Source organism: Acartia tonsa, chromosome 8 (assembly GCF_053477335.1).
Source record: "Acartia tonsa isolate MP-2025a chromosome 8, ASM5347733v1, whole genome shotgun sequence".
NCBI classification, from domain to species: domain Eukaryota; kingdom Metazoa; phylum Arthropoda; class Copepoda; order Calanoida; family Acartiidae; genus Acartia; species Acartia tonsa.
In genome coordinates this window covers 9,518,122-9,536,814 of record NC_137267.1, presented here as the reverse complement: position 1 = coordinate 9,536,814, position 18,693 = coordinate 9,518,122, and the positions used below count along the sequence as shown (strand labels likewise).

Genomic DNA, 18,693 nt, shown 5'->3' with positions numbered 1-18,693 from the left:
ATTAAATCCAAAAGAAATTTTAATTAATTTTATCTAATAAAACAAATTATTTAGTAAAAAATGAACACATTTAACATTTGTTTATTGTCCAAAGTTCTTCTTGAGTATATTCTTCCTGAAATATCAAAAAGAATAAAAGTTTTTTGCTGCAGTCATTAACCCTTAAAGATCGGGGGAGGGGTGGCGAAAACATCCTTCTTTCCGTTTTATTCGGTATCCCCCAAAATAGACATCGTAAAGTGGCACCAAAAAATGAATTCATACAATAAAGTTGATCAATGAGAGGCCAGTATACACTGTAATTGACCAATGGTAATATTTATACTTGCCTCTTATTGCTTATTTTATTGTATGACATCATTTTTTTGGTGCAACTTTACGCTGTCTTTCCCAAAATAATAATAAACCTCCTCAGTACCTATGAGAAGCTACACTGTAAAGGAGTTCAATATCAGTTCAAGGGTTAGCGATATCCTTTGGTTGAGATAGACAGACAGACAAACACAAAAAACATCCTATTACTTTTTTTATAAGGATTACCTTCCATGCAGACAACACATGGTCATATAGCTCCTCTCCAATCCAACCATTTTTATAAAAATTAATCAAATCACACAGGATGGCTTGTCTTGATAGAATTGGTACTTCAGTCTAGAAATAGATTTAATTTAAACTAGCAACGCTCTATTCTAAGTAATTCAACTATTTATGTCTGACTCATTTTGAAAATGAGATGAAAAACTAACCACTCTTTCTCACTATAATCCGTACACTTTCTAACAAATAGTATGACTGAGTTGTTACTCCACTGTTATTCTTTTGCCTGATTTAGATTTCTTTATTAGTCTACAATATGATTTCGAATAGATCCATTAGATGTGGTCTATTTAGACGGTGCTTTCCCTCAAAGTGTTAAGCACTAAAGCCCCCCTAGTCATACTTAAAATAATAATCTAGGGCATTTCTTCTCCTATGCCTAACCACTGCAGAGGAACCTAATCCTCCGGGGCTACCAAGAACCCAATAATACCTAACATAAAGTAACAAACAAAAAGGTTTCAGGTATGGTTTTATGCTCAACTTCATAGTTCAAACTAAGTTTTACAAAAATGATATTAGTTTTAACTGGTCTTTTATAGATACCAACATAAATCATCAAAAGTTTTTCTAAATCAATAAGATCCATATATAAATAGGAATTGTCCTTCCCATCAAAAGCAAATTGTTCCTTCCTTCCTAAATCTACATAAACAAAAACATAAATTCAAATACTTAGTTATAAAAACTTGGTTTATGAAACAAAATTCAGTATCAATTATAAAAATACCTTATTTCTTGAGATGGTATCTGCAATTTTCATCCAATGTTTAGTATCATACACTACTCTGTTAAAAATAAATAAATACAATCAATTATTATTATCAACTTATCAATATTACTAGTAGCTTCGCCACTAAAGGCCTCTAGAGGCCTTTAATGGCGACCGTTTACATTTTTGATTACAATAAGAAAAAGTAAAAATATTGTTTCCTATGAACGATATTTCTTTGGAGGGTGGTGGTATCCTCCGACTTAAATAGTTCTACACCTTCCCTGGACCTATGAGAAGATTCACGGTTAATTAGAACCATATCACATCAGCAGTCAGCATGATCCTTTGGTATACAAAAATAGACAGTCATCCTGTTACTTTTACATAAGATATTTGTCAAAAAACATAATAAAATCTGTTTATTGTATAGGTATCATGAATACATTTTTTGAATATTAATGGATAACCTGTAATAACCATAAGATTGAGCATTGAAAAGAATAAGTCCCTCAGTTGTATTAGAACCGGTGTATAAGCTACTAATATCGATTGTTTCAACTATACATTGATTACATTTTTATGATCTAGAAAGAAACTTTTACGCTAGCACCTTTCAAAATACAGTTGGTGGGATATTGCTCTTACCAATGAACATCTAGGAGGTGGTCCGATGTCAGTCATTCATACTCTGAAAGACATGAAAAATATTTGATTTACTTGTTTGTTAACAGAGATAGTTGGCTCAATTGCTTAAAAAAATTTTATTTTACTCTAAAACATGTTTTGTTTAGTTGGTCTATATGCATTGGAGGACATCAAACTTCTGTAGGAAAATGTATTTATTGTTATCGTTATCGTTTGGCAATTGAACTTCTGCTTAATAACTCCCTTTGTCCGCCTGTCTATCAGTAAGCAAAGTTTTTATTTAAAAGTGTAATTCCTGTTTTAGTTGGGTCTAACCAGAAAAGAGACTGAGTAACCAATCCTGCAGGTCGTATATTGCTGGAAAATACAGGTACAATCCAGGTTCTGTCAGGAGCATTGGGTCCAGAGGTCACATACATTGTCTGGCTAAATTAACAAAGTTTAATATTAATTTTTGGGTAGTAATTAGTTTTGTAGCGAAGCTTCTTTGTAATTTCAAATGTCCGTAAGTCGGTTCTTGTGTATGTCTCTTAGAAACGGGAATTTTGATTTTTTTTGTGAAGATTCTAATACCAATGAGAATGTAGTACATATATAATTAATCTCTTGGTATGTTAGTCTATCGGTACACTACAGGATGCATTGAGAATAATTAAAAATAGACATACCCTAAATGTAGAAAGTATATTTTTATGAAAAACACAAACCTTAAATGTGCTTGACATTTGATGGAGGGATTTTCACAATCTATTACAGCAGTTATGATAGGATATCCAGCCTTGAATACAATTTATGAATTAAAACTTGTGGATGATTAATTCTACCTGATTATTACCTCTTGAGATGGTTAATAACAATGTATGGTGAGACCTATTGCAGATATCCCACAAATGTCTGGAGATTCTAACTGTCAAAAATTTGCAGTTGCGCCTGCTTATTGCAAAGACCTTCCCCATAAATTTATTATCAATGTCGAGCATTTAACATGGTAGCACCAGGAACAACTTTTATAAATTTTAGTTATACGTCAGGGTTTGGGTCGTGTTACGCTAGAGTCTCGAGTTATGATTACATTTAATACTGAACAATAATGTATTTATTTTGTATATACAACATACCTGATTTGTCCAAAGTTCCATGACCTCTGTAAATGTTTTAGAGCCTCCATATGATCCTGATTGAAGTGTTCAAAGAAGACAAAATTATACGCAATAACTTGTAAATCACTTCTTCAATCAGAAAGTTAAACTACAATTTTAATTTTATTCCAAATTTGAGATAAAACACATAATCTAATTTTTGTTTTTTGTTTACTGTCCAGTTTTCCCAATTACTAATTCACTTTTAATCCAAGAAAAGTAGTGTATATGCTACTAAATAGAATATATTATTATATGATATTTTTCCTAAAAATTCAAATTTTGTAAATGAACATCCCTGGCCAAGTTCCCGCCATTTTGGCAGCTGCCTCCAGGTAGAAGAAAATGTCGTCTTCTGTTGTTGACTCATAGGCAAATGCATTTAGGTAGTTGGTCATTCCCTGCAAAAACATTAGAAAAAGTGAATCAAAGTTAAGTGATATTTACTATTTTTGGATCAGATTTTTAAAGGCGGGGTTAGAGAGATCTAAAAAATAACACACCTGCCACCCTCCACACTAACGAAATTTTTCTAAAAAACATTGTAACGTTTACCTGTTTTATGACTGGTTCAGTTAGAATGGCTTTCATCATTCTGATCAAACTTCCACCCTAAAATATATGTAGATTTATATTTTTTTTAATTAAATGTTTTTTCTATATGTATATTTATTTAGATTATAAAAAAATCTTAAATTAATTCTTTAAGGTTAAACCTATTATTTTGTTGTTGATGTTTTCATAAATGTTTACTGATTTGATTAATTACCTTCGAGTAAGTGAAGACTCCAAATTTTCTATGAACATCATTCCTTTAAAATGAATTAACAATACAACAAGAGTATATTACAACTAGCCTACAGCTCACGTTGTTCACTGGTCTGTAATGTTCTTGAGAATATTAAATATCCGTACTGGAAAGGTAGATGGCTGATGCAAATATTAAGGTATAAAATCCGATGTATTAAGAATTCAGGGTTAAGACAGAAGGCTTATTTTATGTTTGCTGACCAATGCATGTATACTCTAAGAATAATATTGTCTGTCGGTCTATCGGTAATGCTCTTAAATAATTTTCCCAGCTTTTATCGAAGATATTTTTGTGTAAAGATTCAAATACCACTAAGTATCATTACTCAGTATGTCTGTCTTTTGTGCACCCTTTTTGCTTTCATTTGCTTTGCCTTTTATTTTTTTAATTCAAGAGCTTCTATAGTTATGGATTTTGTCATCTCTCTCTCTATCCCCTAATACTCTCTCGTTATCTCTCTTTCTTTCTCTCTCTCTATCCCCCCGTTCTCTCTCTCTCTCTCTCTCTCTCTCTCTCTCTATCCCCTAATTCTCTCTCGTTCTCTCTCTTTCTTTCTCTCTCTCTCTCTCTCTCTCTCTCCCTCTCCCTCCCTCTATCCCCCTGTTCTCTCTCTATATATATATCCCCCCGTTCTCTCTCTCTCTCTTTTCTCTATCCCCTCGTTCTCTCTCTCTCTACCTCTCTCTCTTTCGACCCGTTCTCTCTCTTTCTTTTAAAAATATTAAGTTGCACATAAAGATTACGACTTTAACATCTTATTTTATAATATCTGTTTAACTGATTTATTCAGTATTTTTTTGTTTTATCTATATTTAATGTAACAATACACGATATAACGTTTTGCCTCATTTTTTTAACATTTTTTAAAGAAGATACACCTAATATTTTTCATTTCAAATTTTCGTCCTGAAAGGGTTAAAATGTTTAGTTTAATATCAGACCACATTACGGGAGTGTCGCACGAATCAATTTATATCAAAACTAAGTTTTCTTAGATTTACTATATTATAAATTTAAATTTTCTGTGTTATAAATAGAAATCAAATACTTCAATGATATTCAAATAGCAACATAAATTCAAAAAACTGAATTAATGATGCTAAAAGTAGAATAATGGGTTTTATCGTTTTGGTCAATGAGAATTTAATAGGGATTATTGGAGCACTATGAGTTTTTAACATTCTTTACTTGGAGAATTCGAGCTTGATTATAGACGTTTATTTCCTATATAGATCTGTCATGGATCTTGATGCAATACAGCAGGCCATTTTGTACATGTTAAAAATTAGAAGATTTCATTAAATAAAAGTAATCGCAAATATAGTTAGTAAATAAGGGGTTGATTGAAAGTATAATAAGATCAGATTTTTTTTATGTGTGTGTAGATGCTCATAGCTCACTCAATGCCCATAACTATAAAATTTTACTGCTTTGTGCATTTTGCGTGGATTTTGTTTTGTGTAATTTTTGTCCTAGCAGCCTATAATATTATTTCTGTTAGATAGTGTTTTTTTACCTGGATGTTACAGGGCCACTAAGAGCCCAGTGGTGTTCTGTATCGGAATCTGCTAGTAAAGCAGTTTGCATTTCCTCTAAGAAATATGGATATTTAGAGTTGTAAGATAATAGAAAATAGAAATATGCATAGATTATAAAGCTATTAATAAAATTAACGTTTTTAATGTTTTTTTAATTGCTTTTAACTAGTTTACAAGGTAAGGAACATACATTTTGTCAGGTGCCTTATTACTATTCAAGGACGAATCATAAATAAAAATAAATCTGATCATGCATTTGCTAACAACTCTGCATAAAACTATGCTAAAAATATACAAGTAAAAAAAAACATGGCAGTAACACTCAGCACTTTCAGTTTTAAATCCTAATTCAAATTAAAAGTAAAAAACAAATAATTAAAACCTGCGATAAATCTAGCCCATGGTAGGTTGGTAGAATCTACTAGTTCAGCACCAAGGATAGATAGATACTTTGCAAAACCTGCAGAGATAAATGTAATTTGAAAACTCTATCAAGGTGCCTTTCCTCTTACTCTTTTATTTATTCTTTCAGTTAACTATTTATAAAATCAACCCTGTATGCCTATATTATAAATGCTGATCTAATTTTTAAAACGTTTTTTTCGATATTTATGTAAAGATGTCCTATCAATCTTTTTTAAAATGGACAATTAGATTGAAACCAAAAATGCATGAATAGTGCATGAATTATCTCAATAACCAGATCTAAAATTAGTTTATACCTTCGTTTAACCAAAGTTGATCCCACCAGCTTAAGGTTACTAAAAGTAATAGAAACAAGGATGACAACATCCATAAGTAGCGAAGCTCAAAAATAAAGGATGAACATACAAAATAAACTATAAAGTATTTATATAAAAAAATATTGAAATAAAATCACGAAACTTTTCATGATTGATAATGTTGGAATCTGGGAATCACTTGAAAAGGAGCCGAGAAAATCACGTTTCCCCCAAAACGTTTCCATAAGACATATGGACATTTCAAATTATAGAGTAGCTTCGCTACTAAAAAGTGTGGGTATAGTCCCTAAAAGTGTTACTATAAAACCAATAATAGAATGAAAGGCTTTACATTTAATTAAGTACAAAAGTATCGAGTTCACAAAGAGATTTTATTTACTGATCCGCACTAAATGGAACCTAAGTGCGACCTAAGACTACATATGTGCTGAGAAAAGTTTTTTTCGTTTAAATTCTGTTGCAACTTTAAAATACTGTAAAATTGTAATTTGAAAATATGATAATAAAATTTGGGCATTTTACGATTTTATAACTGATTCATTTTTAAATAAACAAACAAAAAAAATTAATAATTCAATGTTTTTTTTTCAATTTTTTAGCAGTTATGTGAGAAAATCTATATATGGGCTAAAAGTCTTAAATATTAAATTCTTATTGATAGTTTTTAGTACAAAAGTAGAGTTAATCTAATTTTACCCAGATTACCAAACCATTGGTGGACAATTTCGTGTGCTATGTAAGTTGATACTCTCCATCTATAGTATATAGTATATATAGTAACCATTAATGGTAATAATATTAAACCAATTAATATCAACTATAAATTTGATTCAATATAAGTTTTTTTTTAAATTATACCTGACATCCGAAATTCCCTCTAAATCAAGCACAATCAAATTAACATTTAAACAAGGACAACCACGTCCAATAATAACGAAGCTATTTGAAATTATATATACGCAAAAAGGGAAAATTAATGTAACTCTACTGATGGGTGGGTGAAGGAAAAGGAATTACAGACAGAAAGACATACAAAAACAATAAAATAGTAGCTTGACTACTAAAAAAGATATCTTGACAAATGATAATCTTTAGAATGGACTTCAAATTTTGTGATTGTGTTCCTGCTTGATTAGGATCTAAGAGCAAAGTATCCGGATCAAATAAAGCCAAACCCCAGTTTTCCATAGCAGTAAATTTCTAAAATCAAACATGTTACATTATTAAGTAAGGTTTTTCTGAACCAATTGAGTTCTTGAATTATATTTTTAAGTTTTTTTATAGAGTGATATCTCAGGACGGTTTGAAGCTATTTTTTGCACCCTCACAACCACTTCTAAAGCAAAGCCCCTTTGTACTAAAATATCAAATAACAATATAAATGTGAAAAAAGTATTCTACAATACCAAAATTACCCTTCATTTTGTTGTAAATTAAATTAAAAAATTTTACCTTTTCTTCAGATACCATATCAAATTTTGGTAAAGTATATTTGATTCCAAAATATTCCTCGTAAAAATTCATAAGTCTAAAACATTGTCTAAGGATGTATATTGTATATTTTAAAGTTAGAATTATATCTAAAAGATATAGTTATAGGTATATTTTTTTTACATAAAGTATATAAAAGTATTTCTTCATTTTAAAAAATTATGTTTTATGGCATTTTTATGTCAAAAATTGTAAAATTACCTTCCAGAAATATTAGCTGGATAATCTGCCCGCCCATTTCTAATATCTTCCTCTGAACACCAGATATTTATATCCTAAAATAAAAAAGTTGATATGTTTGTTAAAGCTAAAAAAAATGATCAGGCCTCCTCACAAATACATAAATTTTACTGCTGTGCAGAATTTTAAGCTTTTTAAAGCTTTGTGGAAAAGTAAAGGGTAACTTACTCAAGAGTAATGAAGAAAAGAAATTTTACATCCTAACTAAAAATTAACTAAAGGGAGAAAGGGAACATTTGACTGTAAATTATACAGGTACCCCTTCCTTCATATCAGAAAAAAATACCTGAATAATTACGACTTTTAAAGTAATTGTTTGAAATAGTTCAAATAAGCTGACGTTCAACTTTAATTGCAATAAGCCTTGATTATAAAAACTATAATACTTGTCTATCAGTAGAGTCCACATGAGCATAGTTTGTTATAGCCAGGGCAAACAAATAAGCTGACATGAATGGTGTCTCCTGAAAACAATAAAATGGTGAGGAGTTTTATTGACTATGAACTGATTGTTTAGCTCATTATATTTCTGTTGTTCTCTTAATTATGGTCACAGTTTTTAGGATTAATTGTCCCTTTCGTGGCAACGCACCTTAAGGGGCGATTATTTTAATTGATCACCCCTTGTCGTAAGGGGCGATGTAATGGCTCCTTGAAAGGGGCGATCAAAAATGACTATACCCAAATTATGTGTATAGATTTATTCTTATAATCAATATACTTGAATGTAAGAGAATAATTTCTTAATTTTTTGAAAGTATTTGAATTAACACTAAATGTTATTTTTTCCCTATTGCTTATCTATAAGAAATAATAAAAACTTTATACGACTTAATGTATATTTTCTTCCTAAACCTCATCAAATGCTTTGCCATATTCAAGAGTACATTATTGACGGGTTTTAATATTTAACAATTTGAATAAAGTGCCCAGATAAGCACAAAAGCCCCCAAATCCCTTATTTTAGGGGCCAGGTTAGGTTAAATTAAATTTGGTACTAGGTAGCCTCACAGGATTTGGACCCCTTCAGGCTTTAGGTGCATGGAAAATTAATTCACCCCATCCCTTAATTTTGAAAATTTAAAGAATGGGTGGGGGGGTTGAAGGGATGCTCGACAGTCGCATTGAGAAAAGGCGACCAAATTTATTGTAAAATCAATATATAGTAATTTATGTTTATTTTTATTATCTATACCTGGAAAATCCAGAATTCTTGATCATCTATTTGTACTTTCCCATCTAGAGGCATATTAGACAGAATTCTAAAACCTTCTGGGGGTTTTGCTACAGATGTTCTGAAAGGTGCCTAAAATAACTCAATACAAGTGACAGACACAACAAAACCAAATAGCCTAAAACCCACTATAAATATTTATTAAACATCCCTGAAAAGTTGAATAGTTTCGGAACAGCATTTTCAAAATCTTTAGCTTCAAATAAAAACCTTACTATTATGAGATTTAGTGAAGAGCTTCCAAAAGATAAGGGGACGCTAATACAGGGTGTCCCACGTAAACTGTTTTTTTAAAACGCTTATTACTCCCTTAATATTTGAGCTATCTTCGTAAAATAAAAAGTATTTGGCAGCAAACTACTGACCATTTAATGATATAGTGATGAAAAATCCACAAAGTTAACAGATAAAAATCTACAAGGTAATACATAACAAGCTGATTTTAGTGAATATAAGACTAATCCACTAGAAAAATATGCCTTAGTTAACTTTTAAAGCAGCTGGTGGTCAAACGTTGGATCACAAAGACTTACTCTGACATTATAAGAACTGGCATTGTAGTCTAATTAAAAAATCTGGTATATTTCAGGTTCTTGTGTGCATTTAAAGCGAGCTCACATGAAAAATTAACAAAGAAGATCAATATTATGCCTATTTTTACATATTGTTCACTTATATTATACTTCTGATTCTTGAATATTGAGAATTTCTAGTATGCCATGTCAAGATTGTTCTTTTTTTGTGCAAAGAAAGTCTGAGCGACCAGCAGTTTGGACCCAAACTAATCTTAAAGTTTACAAAACAAATATTTTCTTGTGGGTTAGTCTAAATTCAATAAAATGAACCTCTTATGTAATACCTCATAGATTTTTTCCTGTTTATTTTGTGGATTTTTTATCATTATCCTATAAAATGGTCAGTAGTAGGCTGCGAAATACTTTTTATTTTACTAAGATAGCTCAAATATCAAGGATGTAATAAGCGTTTAAAAAAAAACAGTTTACGTGGGACACCCTGTACATATGAGATAATATAAAGTATTGAAAGTTCTAAACTTATTGGTTACTTTAAATTTAGGTTCATCAAAGCAAGGCATGATGTTTCTAGCTATTGTTGACTCTCCTTGGGTATACCAACATACATTTTCTTCATATTCATCTAAAAATATCTTTTTTTTTGTATAAAATGGAATAAGTACACTAGTAAAGTAATACATTATGTATGAGAATTATAGGCGTTTTCTTCAACGTGCCTTCAGTCTAATTCCCCCAAAACCCTTATTTTTAAAATAAATTAAAAACAATGAGGGGGGGGGGGGGAGGGGGGAGATATTTTTCCTTTTTTTGGTTGTTCCTTTAGGTTAAAAATAAAGCACCAAATTAGTTATTTTTTAATACAAGCTGCAACTGAGTTTTTAAACTTCAGATAGTCAGACAGACATACCAACATCCTGTTACAAAGTTTTACAGAGTTAACATCTAATTACCAATTTGTACCTGATGTGCAAGGTTTATAGTAGAGACCATATTGATAGAAAGATGAATTCCTTGGAAATAATCCAGTGTCCACAGTAAAATTAAGGGTTAACTAAAAAAGTAAATGTTCAAGATTAAAAAGAAGATCATTTACATTGCACAACAAATGTTCCCTAAAAGTATTTACTACTGCAAACTATTCAATTATATTGCTAAAGCAAAATTTGCTAAGTAACTTGGAACAGAAAACAGAAATAATAAGCCCAATTCCTATCAGACAACCAGTACATTAAATCAAACCTTTATCTGAAAGTCCTAACTGTCCAAGAGAAAAAAATTCAAATTTCAATAAAAAGGTATGTACGTCATTTGCAAAATGTTTACAAATGTTAAATTTTTCCACAAATAAACAAGTTAATCCTTGTCAAAATATATTTGCTCTTGAGGTGGATGAACCTGCCAGGTTTGCTGACATACTGTGTCCGCCAGGATTGTGATATTCAAAGGATTACAATTCCCACATGTGTCTTATTACTCCCAATAATTTATTAAGCACACAAAAAATGAACCAGAAAATACCGGAGGTGGTGGAGAATTCGATGCCCCCACCCCCTTCCCGCACGTTAAGGGTTAAAAATCTGATATGAGAAGTCTTAAAAACTGTTAAGAATATTATATTAAAATAGGAGTAGCTACTCTACAATTGTTGCCTAAAAGTTCGTACGACCATTATTAAATAGATAAAGACGTAAGCATCTATTGTAAAAGTAGATATAACCTAAAATATAAACAAAACAGACACCTGATATTCTCCTGGAGAAAGTTGTTCATTATCTGGACAAATATAAACAAAAGTTCTCTGAAAATCCAATCCAACTGTCAAATTCTCAAAACCTTAATTATTTCATGCTGGTGAATTAAACATGATGTTGAGGGTAATATTAGCCCCGCAGGGTTAGAGCCCTCCGCAGAAATAGAAATAGAAGACAAGCTACAGTGAAAATATGAAGAAAAGGGACTATACCCCTTTTACTTTATCCGTCAAAACTTTATTCTTGTAACTAAATATAAAATACGAATATAACAAAATTTTTTAAAAACATTTTGGTGAAAATAAAAGTATTTCTTACCGGAAATTCTATAATCATTAATTTGCATTTCATCTGCTTGAACAATAATGCACTCCTAGAAAAAAGGCTGAATTTAGATATTAAATCAAGTGGGGGTAGATTGAATAAAAAAATTTAACTTTTATATTTTACAACTTTTAAATATTGTTATAAATCAAAGGACTTTTTATGTTGATTTTGTAGAGAGATTAACACCTAGGGGGTGTATCCACTTCCCATACTTCCCCTTTGTTGTCTTTATTACATCCGCCTATTCACACTTTGATTATGATTTAAGATTGGTGCATCATCCCCCTAGCAAAACCCTATGACAAGCCACTGATGTTGCATCCTTGTTCAAAATATACGATAAAACTTTTTTACAGTATGGCTTCGAAACCGAATAATAACCGTTGGATAAGAACCGGTTCTCTCAGCCATACTGAAAAATCTTGTATAATTGTATATTCCACGAATATTGATATGAAAATCGTAAAGTTGTTAGCCCGGGCCCCCGGCCCTTCGAGTCTAACAAAACTGGTTTTAATCTTAAAATTTCAATTTGTATATCTGCGGAAAGCTGTCTATAATATGATGCGATAAATAACTATTACCTGAGGTTCTTCTATAATAGTTACATTAATCACTGTTCTGCCAGTGTATTTCATAGCAATTCCATAATTATCAAATCCAGATGAATAATCTGGGTTTATAAACACAGCTTGCCTAGAAACAATAATATTTTAGTTATTATAACAAGAATTTTTATATAAGATCACAATCGTTAAGATTCTATTCAAATCTTCAAAAATAAAAATATTTTCATGATGCAAATCTAAATATTATTACTTGGAGGTTGCACCAGATTGCAATCTACTCTGGTATAGTGATACTCGTAGCTGGCTAAAATTACGATAACCCCCATCCACCCTCTTAACCCAATTCCCTACACTCCTGAAGAAACTGACCAATAAATGAGGTCCATAGTACTATTAGCAAGCTAAATTGACTACAAATTTTCCCCTGTCAATATATACTATATCCATTGTGATGTAGAATTAGAAGGGCGCCATAAATATATAAACTGTAGATGAACTATCACTTAATTTAGCCAATAGAAACACAATGAAGGAACAACTCGACTGGATTATTGATAAGAAAGTCTACCATATTTAGGTGTTCAGGGGTTATAAAATAGACAATAAAATGGTTATATGTATATGAAATTCTGCCTTTAGTAAGTTTTAGGGGGGAAATGAGGGTTGTAAATTAATTAAACTATCACAATTCCCCTGCTCTCCAAATCCATGACTTTTTTCATGTACACTGTAGACAACACAACACAGCAGCATTAATTGGACAAAGGGAGGAGTAGGTTGTACTAAAAATCCGTAAAGGCGTAAAATAGTATTAGAACGATAATATTCACTAAATATGTGTATTTCTTATTGAAAAGAACTATAGATAATTTTAAAAAAAGTTAACATACATTTTTATCGTTCTAATACTGTTTTTAACTTAAAACTAACAACCTACGAATTTTTAGCGCAACCTACTTTTCCCTTTTATAACAAAATATTTAAAAGAGTTTCATATGTCTTTCATTTTCCTTTATATCTTTGTAATGATAAATAATTTTGCAAGATGACCTGGGTAATTTTATAGGATATTGTCTAATATACCTTGCAGGAAAAACATTTTCGGATAGTCTGAGACCTGAAGTGACTTCATCTTCCAATGATACAAAACCAAACACTGAAAAAAACGGATTTATACACTTTTAATTAATTGATCTGAATAAAGTTTTAAAATCTTAAATCTAAAGACTATACAATAACAGGAATAACAGGGATGTACATCAATTTATCTTCCATTGTCTTGTCCATTTAGATCCAAGCATAAAACTAATTGTCAATTTAATCTCAGCCGCAGCTGTCGGTAATTTAATTATTCGCTGACTAAGCCAATCCACTTAATTTTAACGACCTTTTTAAACCACTTTGCTGTAATGTATATACTTTTACTTGAATCTTACAGCAGCTTTTAATGTTCTCTTAATAAATTAAACTTGCAGCGGGCTAAAATAACGATACCTCCATCCACCCACTTTACCCCATCCCCTGATCGATGAACGGACTGACCAATAAACGAGTTTCATGTTAGCAATCTATATTGGCAACATTTTTCTCCTGTCATAATATCCATTAACCACATTAAATTCATTTTTGTTGAATCAAAACATCGACTGCCCTGCTAAAAAGTACCATAGATTGTATAATCTACCTTTTTGTTCATCAAATTTTGCTTTGACAGTATAACCATAATCAGCAAACACTTCTAATGTTCAAAAAATTCAAAATTTTAAAATCAAAAGAAGGTTACAGATAATACAATGCAATGCTTTAACTGCTGAAAGACTGCCATATTTAGACCAAATAATCTAATTGAAAGCCTCTAGCTTCAACAACAAAAGTTATCGACATTTTAAAATGACATTTTAGGGAATTAATTTCAAAATAATACTATATACATACATGTCTAAAATTTAGGGAGTTAATAGTTATTTCTCGCATCGTATTATAAACGGCTTTCCGCGGATATAGAATGTGCAATTATAAGATTAAAACTAGTTTTTTAAGCCCTGAGGTGCCGAAAGCACTGGCTAAAAAAACTGGTTTTAATCTTATGATTGTACATTTTTATATTCGTAGAAAGCTGAATATAATACAATGCTAGACATAGCTTTTTCATGTGGATGAGAACCGGTTTCTATCCACCGGATTCGAATGAATACGAGAAAAAATTTAAACATTTTTTAATCCTGATTTTTTAAATTTCAACAGATAGAAGCAAAAAAGTTGTAACTGATTACATTTTCATAGTCTAAATATCTCATATGCAGTTTATCCTCTGTGAGTAATCATAAAATCCTAGCAGAAAAATAATAAAACTAATAATATATTATGTATTACCAGTAAAACATTGTAACAAAATTAGGAATGAATTTTCTCGTATTCATTCGAATCCGGTGGATAGGAACCGGTTCTCATCCATACAAAAAAACTATGTCTAGCATCGTATTATATTCAGCTTTCTACGAACATAGAAATGTACAATCATAAGATTAAAACCAGTTTTTTTAGCCCGTGCCTTCGGCGACTCGGGGCTAAAAAAAACTAGTTTTAATCTTATAATTGTACATTCTATATTCGCGGAAAGCGGTTTATAATACGATGAAAGAAATAACTATTATGAATTTATGGTTAAAATTTTTGATTCCTGAATTATAGCTCTGAACAGAAACACCACAAATATATGGGAACATATTTTGCCAGTGTGCAGTTATTCCTTCTGCTAGATTACCTAAAATGATGTTGTAGAAATGCAACTTCCATCTATAATACAAAGAAGAACGATGTCTGTTTGTAGCGAAGGATCTCGCTAACCGCTGAACCGATCTGGTTCTCCTTTACAGGGTAGCTTCTCATAGGTCCCGAGAAGGTTTATAACTATTTTCTTAGGGGTGGGACACCCCCAACCCCCCCAAAAAATGAAAAATACCTCCCCCCCCCCAAAAAAAAAAAAAAATCTTGTTAAAACTAAAATTAAAATAGTGAGGTCGACTACCCCCCCCCAAAAAAAAAAATTAAATCTTAAATACGAAAAATTGGTTTGATTAAACCTCTTGAGGCAAAGCCCCTAGAGGCTAGGGGCGAAGCCGCTAGTAAATAATAAAGTAGAAAAACGAAGGACATGAAAGTAGAAAATCACGAAACCTTTGTACAAAAATATATTTATATAATAATTTTTCTTAGCATTGACAACAGACCGACGGACCAAGTGGGTAGTATACTGTATGCTCTTTTGAAAAAAATCAGCAGTTTATCTTAGGTAGAAGCCGAGAAAACCACATTTTTCCTATAGCGTTATTGACTGATTGACGGACAAACAGACAAAGTGATTTAATAAGAAATTTTAATAGACACAATTAAGAAGTGGTTTAGTAATTTTTTAATTTTAACTAATTTTGTTTTCATGAATTATTTTTAGGTCTACCTTATATGTTGAATATGACCAAAGCAAATAAAGTAATAACTTTTACCATTTTGATCAATTACAGAACTATTAGTTACTTCATATATCATTCCACATATCTCCATTCTATTCAAATAGAGCTTATCATTTCATATTTTAAATTATGTTGATATTTAATTGGAATTATATTGCTCCTACATCATACCTGCATCTTTTATCAGAATCAGAGTCCAAAATATCTGTATAATTTGCCAATCTGAATATTATGTCTACAGGGTGGCCATCAATAATCTCTGTGCTTCTAAAAATTATTATATGTATAATATCTACAGGGTGTCCTTTAATGAATCTAAAAATATTTAGATAATATTTTACACGGTGTCCATAAATAATCTCTGTACTTTAAAGATAGTTATACACATGATCTGATTATACTATCTACAGGGTGTCCAAAAATAATCTCTGTGTTCCTAAAAACAATCATATAATCTGAATATAATATCTACAGGGTGTCCTTTAATAATCTCTGTACTTCTAAACATAATTATATACTCTGAATATAATATATAATCTCTGTACCATAAAAATAATTATATAATTTAAATAATATTTCTATAGGGTATCCATGAATATGCTTCTAAAAAATTAATATAAAACGATATATCTACACCGCTACAGGGTGTTCATCAATAATAAATGATCATATTCTAACCTAGCAACATCAAGATGTAGATAATCAGTCCAATGAGTTAGAGCTCCTCGTTCATCGACTATTCCAGGATAACCAGCGGCTAATCCGAACAGGATAACTAGCACACAAAAATATTATGGAAATCACAAAATATTTCCTTTTATATTACCCTATATTTAATTTTATTAATAACTATTTAAGCATGCAGCGAATCAAGTCTTTAACATTCATTTTACATGCGAAAAGTTGAAAACAAAATGATTTTTATCAGATTTAAAGCAGAGATAGAAATAAATGAAGCTGTAAGAACTATTCGCCCTCATTTCCAGTATCATTGTTTGGAACCCAAGTTTAACCACCACCAAGTAACCAAATTTTCTATATAAATTGTAATTGAATGAAATTTCTTATCCCCACTTTATAATTTTGATTAAGATTTTTTTCTAATTTACAGTAAAAGTCAATTTTTTATAAAAAAAAAGTGTCAGCAGCTTAAGATCTCGATTACTGCTGAACCGATATGGTTCTTCTTTACAGTGTCCTTTATGTATATTAAAGGGAGATTCGTAAATATTTTTTGGGTTGAATATCTCTACCCTCCCAAGAGAAATCGCTCCTGGAAAACATATCACTTCCCACCCCCACAAAAAAATTTACTTTGTCTTTTTATAACTATAAGATTGAAAGTGAAGGGGGCGACTTGCACCATCCCTTCCTTCAAAAGCCCCAAAAATAAAAAAATATATCTTTATATGTACATTGTATAAAATTAAAATTAGTACCAATAAATGTTTTATTCAACATTGTACTGTTATTACTGTTCTCAATTATCTATGCTTTAAAAGATAAAAAAAATTGTCAAAAAAGATAAAATAATTATGTATTTTTGTAATTCCATTATTATGATTCTTTAAGAAGCGCAGCTGCTTTTTAACCAGAGTCAAACTGTCCGTTCGTCTCATTATAGTTATTCCATTCGTTTTTGTCATTAAACTTGATTATGATTATAATTATTTTTCTCGTATTCATTCGAATCCGGTGGATAGGAACGGGTTCTCATCCATACGAAAAAACTATGTCTAGCATCGTATTATATCCAGCTTTCTACGAATATAAAAATGTACAATCATAAGATTAAAACCAGTTGTTTTAGCCCGTGCAATCGGCACCACGGGGCTAAAATACTCGTTTTTATCTTATAATTGTACATTCTATATCCGCGGAAAGCCGTTTATAATACGATGCGAGAATAACTATTAAATACTTCTAACTATTTGTTGTATACAAACGTAGTTAATTAACAAGGATGACAACATACACAAAAAAACACTAAAATAAACTAATTTGCTTCTGCAAATTAGTGGGGGGAATGTTAATAGTTATTTCTCGCATCGTATTATAAACGGCTTTCCGCGGATATAGAATGTACAATTATAAGATTAAAACTAGTTTTTTTAGCCCCGTGGTGCCGAAGGCACCGGCTAAAAAACTAGTTTTAATCTTATGATTGTACATTTTTATATTCGTAGAAAGCTGGTTATAATACGATGCTAGACATGGTTTTTTCGTATGGTTGAGAACCAGTTCCTATCCACCGGATTCGAATGAATACGAGAAAAAAGTTCTTAGATAGAAGCCGGGAAAATACGCCTCCCATTCAGATGGATATCTATACTGTAGAGAATATTAGCTATTGTCTATTTTGTCTTATTTTTATAAAATTTGAAGGCCATTTTATATGAAATACATACTTTAAAATTTGATATGATAATTAGAAGAAAAACGTTTAAGAATGTAGATCAAAAAACACTTGTACAGAATTAGTATAATCTTGACTTTTATTTAGGTTTCTTCTAAATTTATTTACATCTTGCAGTTCAATTATTTTGAAGACTTCATAGAGGTAAGTCATTAAAAAATTGTTAATTGCATATAATGTTTCATTTATCTCATTAACTAAATATAAGACAAGGATGGCAACATTCACCAAATAAGCTAAGCGCAACATAACACAGACGGAAAAACTAAAATATTATCTTAAAATGATTACAAAATTTATTGTTAATATTTACAAAATAGATTCGCATCTAAAATGTACCTTATCTTTATAGGAATTACCATTCCAATTTCAAGTTAATTATAAATTTATGTCAAAGAAGTCAAATATGAAATGGATGAAATACTTTCTGGTAATGATTGTAGAGTTGCTACCACATCTGTCTTGAAGTGT

The 18,693-nt window shown here is 30.8% G+C and overlaps 1 protein-coding gene across 1 annotated transcript; it reads right to left on the bottom strand.

The window, feature by feature from the left end:
* Nucleotides 1–13: 13 nt before the first annotated feature.
* On the bottom strand, nucleotides 14–17,303 carry LOC145325402 (aminopeptidase Q-like). The gene is made up of 32 exons (XM_080168389.1): nucleotides 17,246–17,303; nucleotides 16,485–16,581; nucleotides 15,978–16,073; nucleotides 15,840–15,898; nucleotides 15,019–15,100; nucleotides 14,021–14,076; nucleotides 13,420–13,492; nucleotides 12,352–12,463; nucleotides 11,759–11,813; nucleotides 11,431–11,522; nucleotides 10,650–10,740; nucleotides 10,220–10,311; nucleotides 9,115–9,225; nucleotides 8,306–8,383; nucleotides 7,881–7,954; nucleotides 7,641–7,716; nucleotides 7,315–7,388; nucleotides 7,047–7,067; nucleotides 6,885–6,943; nucleotides 6,168–6,206; nucleotides 5,828–5,905; nucleotides 5,424–5,499; nucleotides 3,866–3,908; nucleotides 3,652–3,708; nucleotides 3,398–3,497; nucleotides 3,076–3,134; nucleotides 2,665–2,735; nucleotides 2,255–2,383; nucleotides 1,780–1,872; nucleotides 1,328–1,385; nucleotides 541–651; nucleotides 14–115 (listed from the first exon to the last, which is right to left on the bottom strand). Exons 1-32 carry the CDS (start codon nucleotides 17,265–17,267, stop codon nucleotides 71–73), a joined length of 2,379 nt encoding a protein of 792 aa, XP_080024515.1. The 5' UTR covers nucleotides 17,268–17,303; the 3' UTR covers nucleotides 14–70.
* Between the last annotated feature and the right edge of the window lie 1,390 nt (nucleotides 17,304–18,693).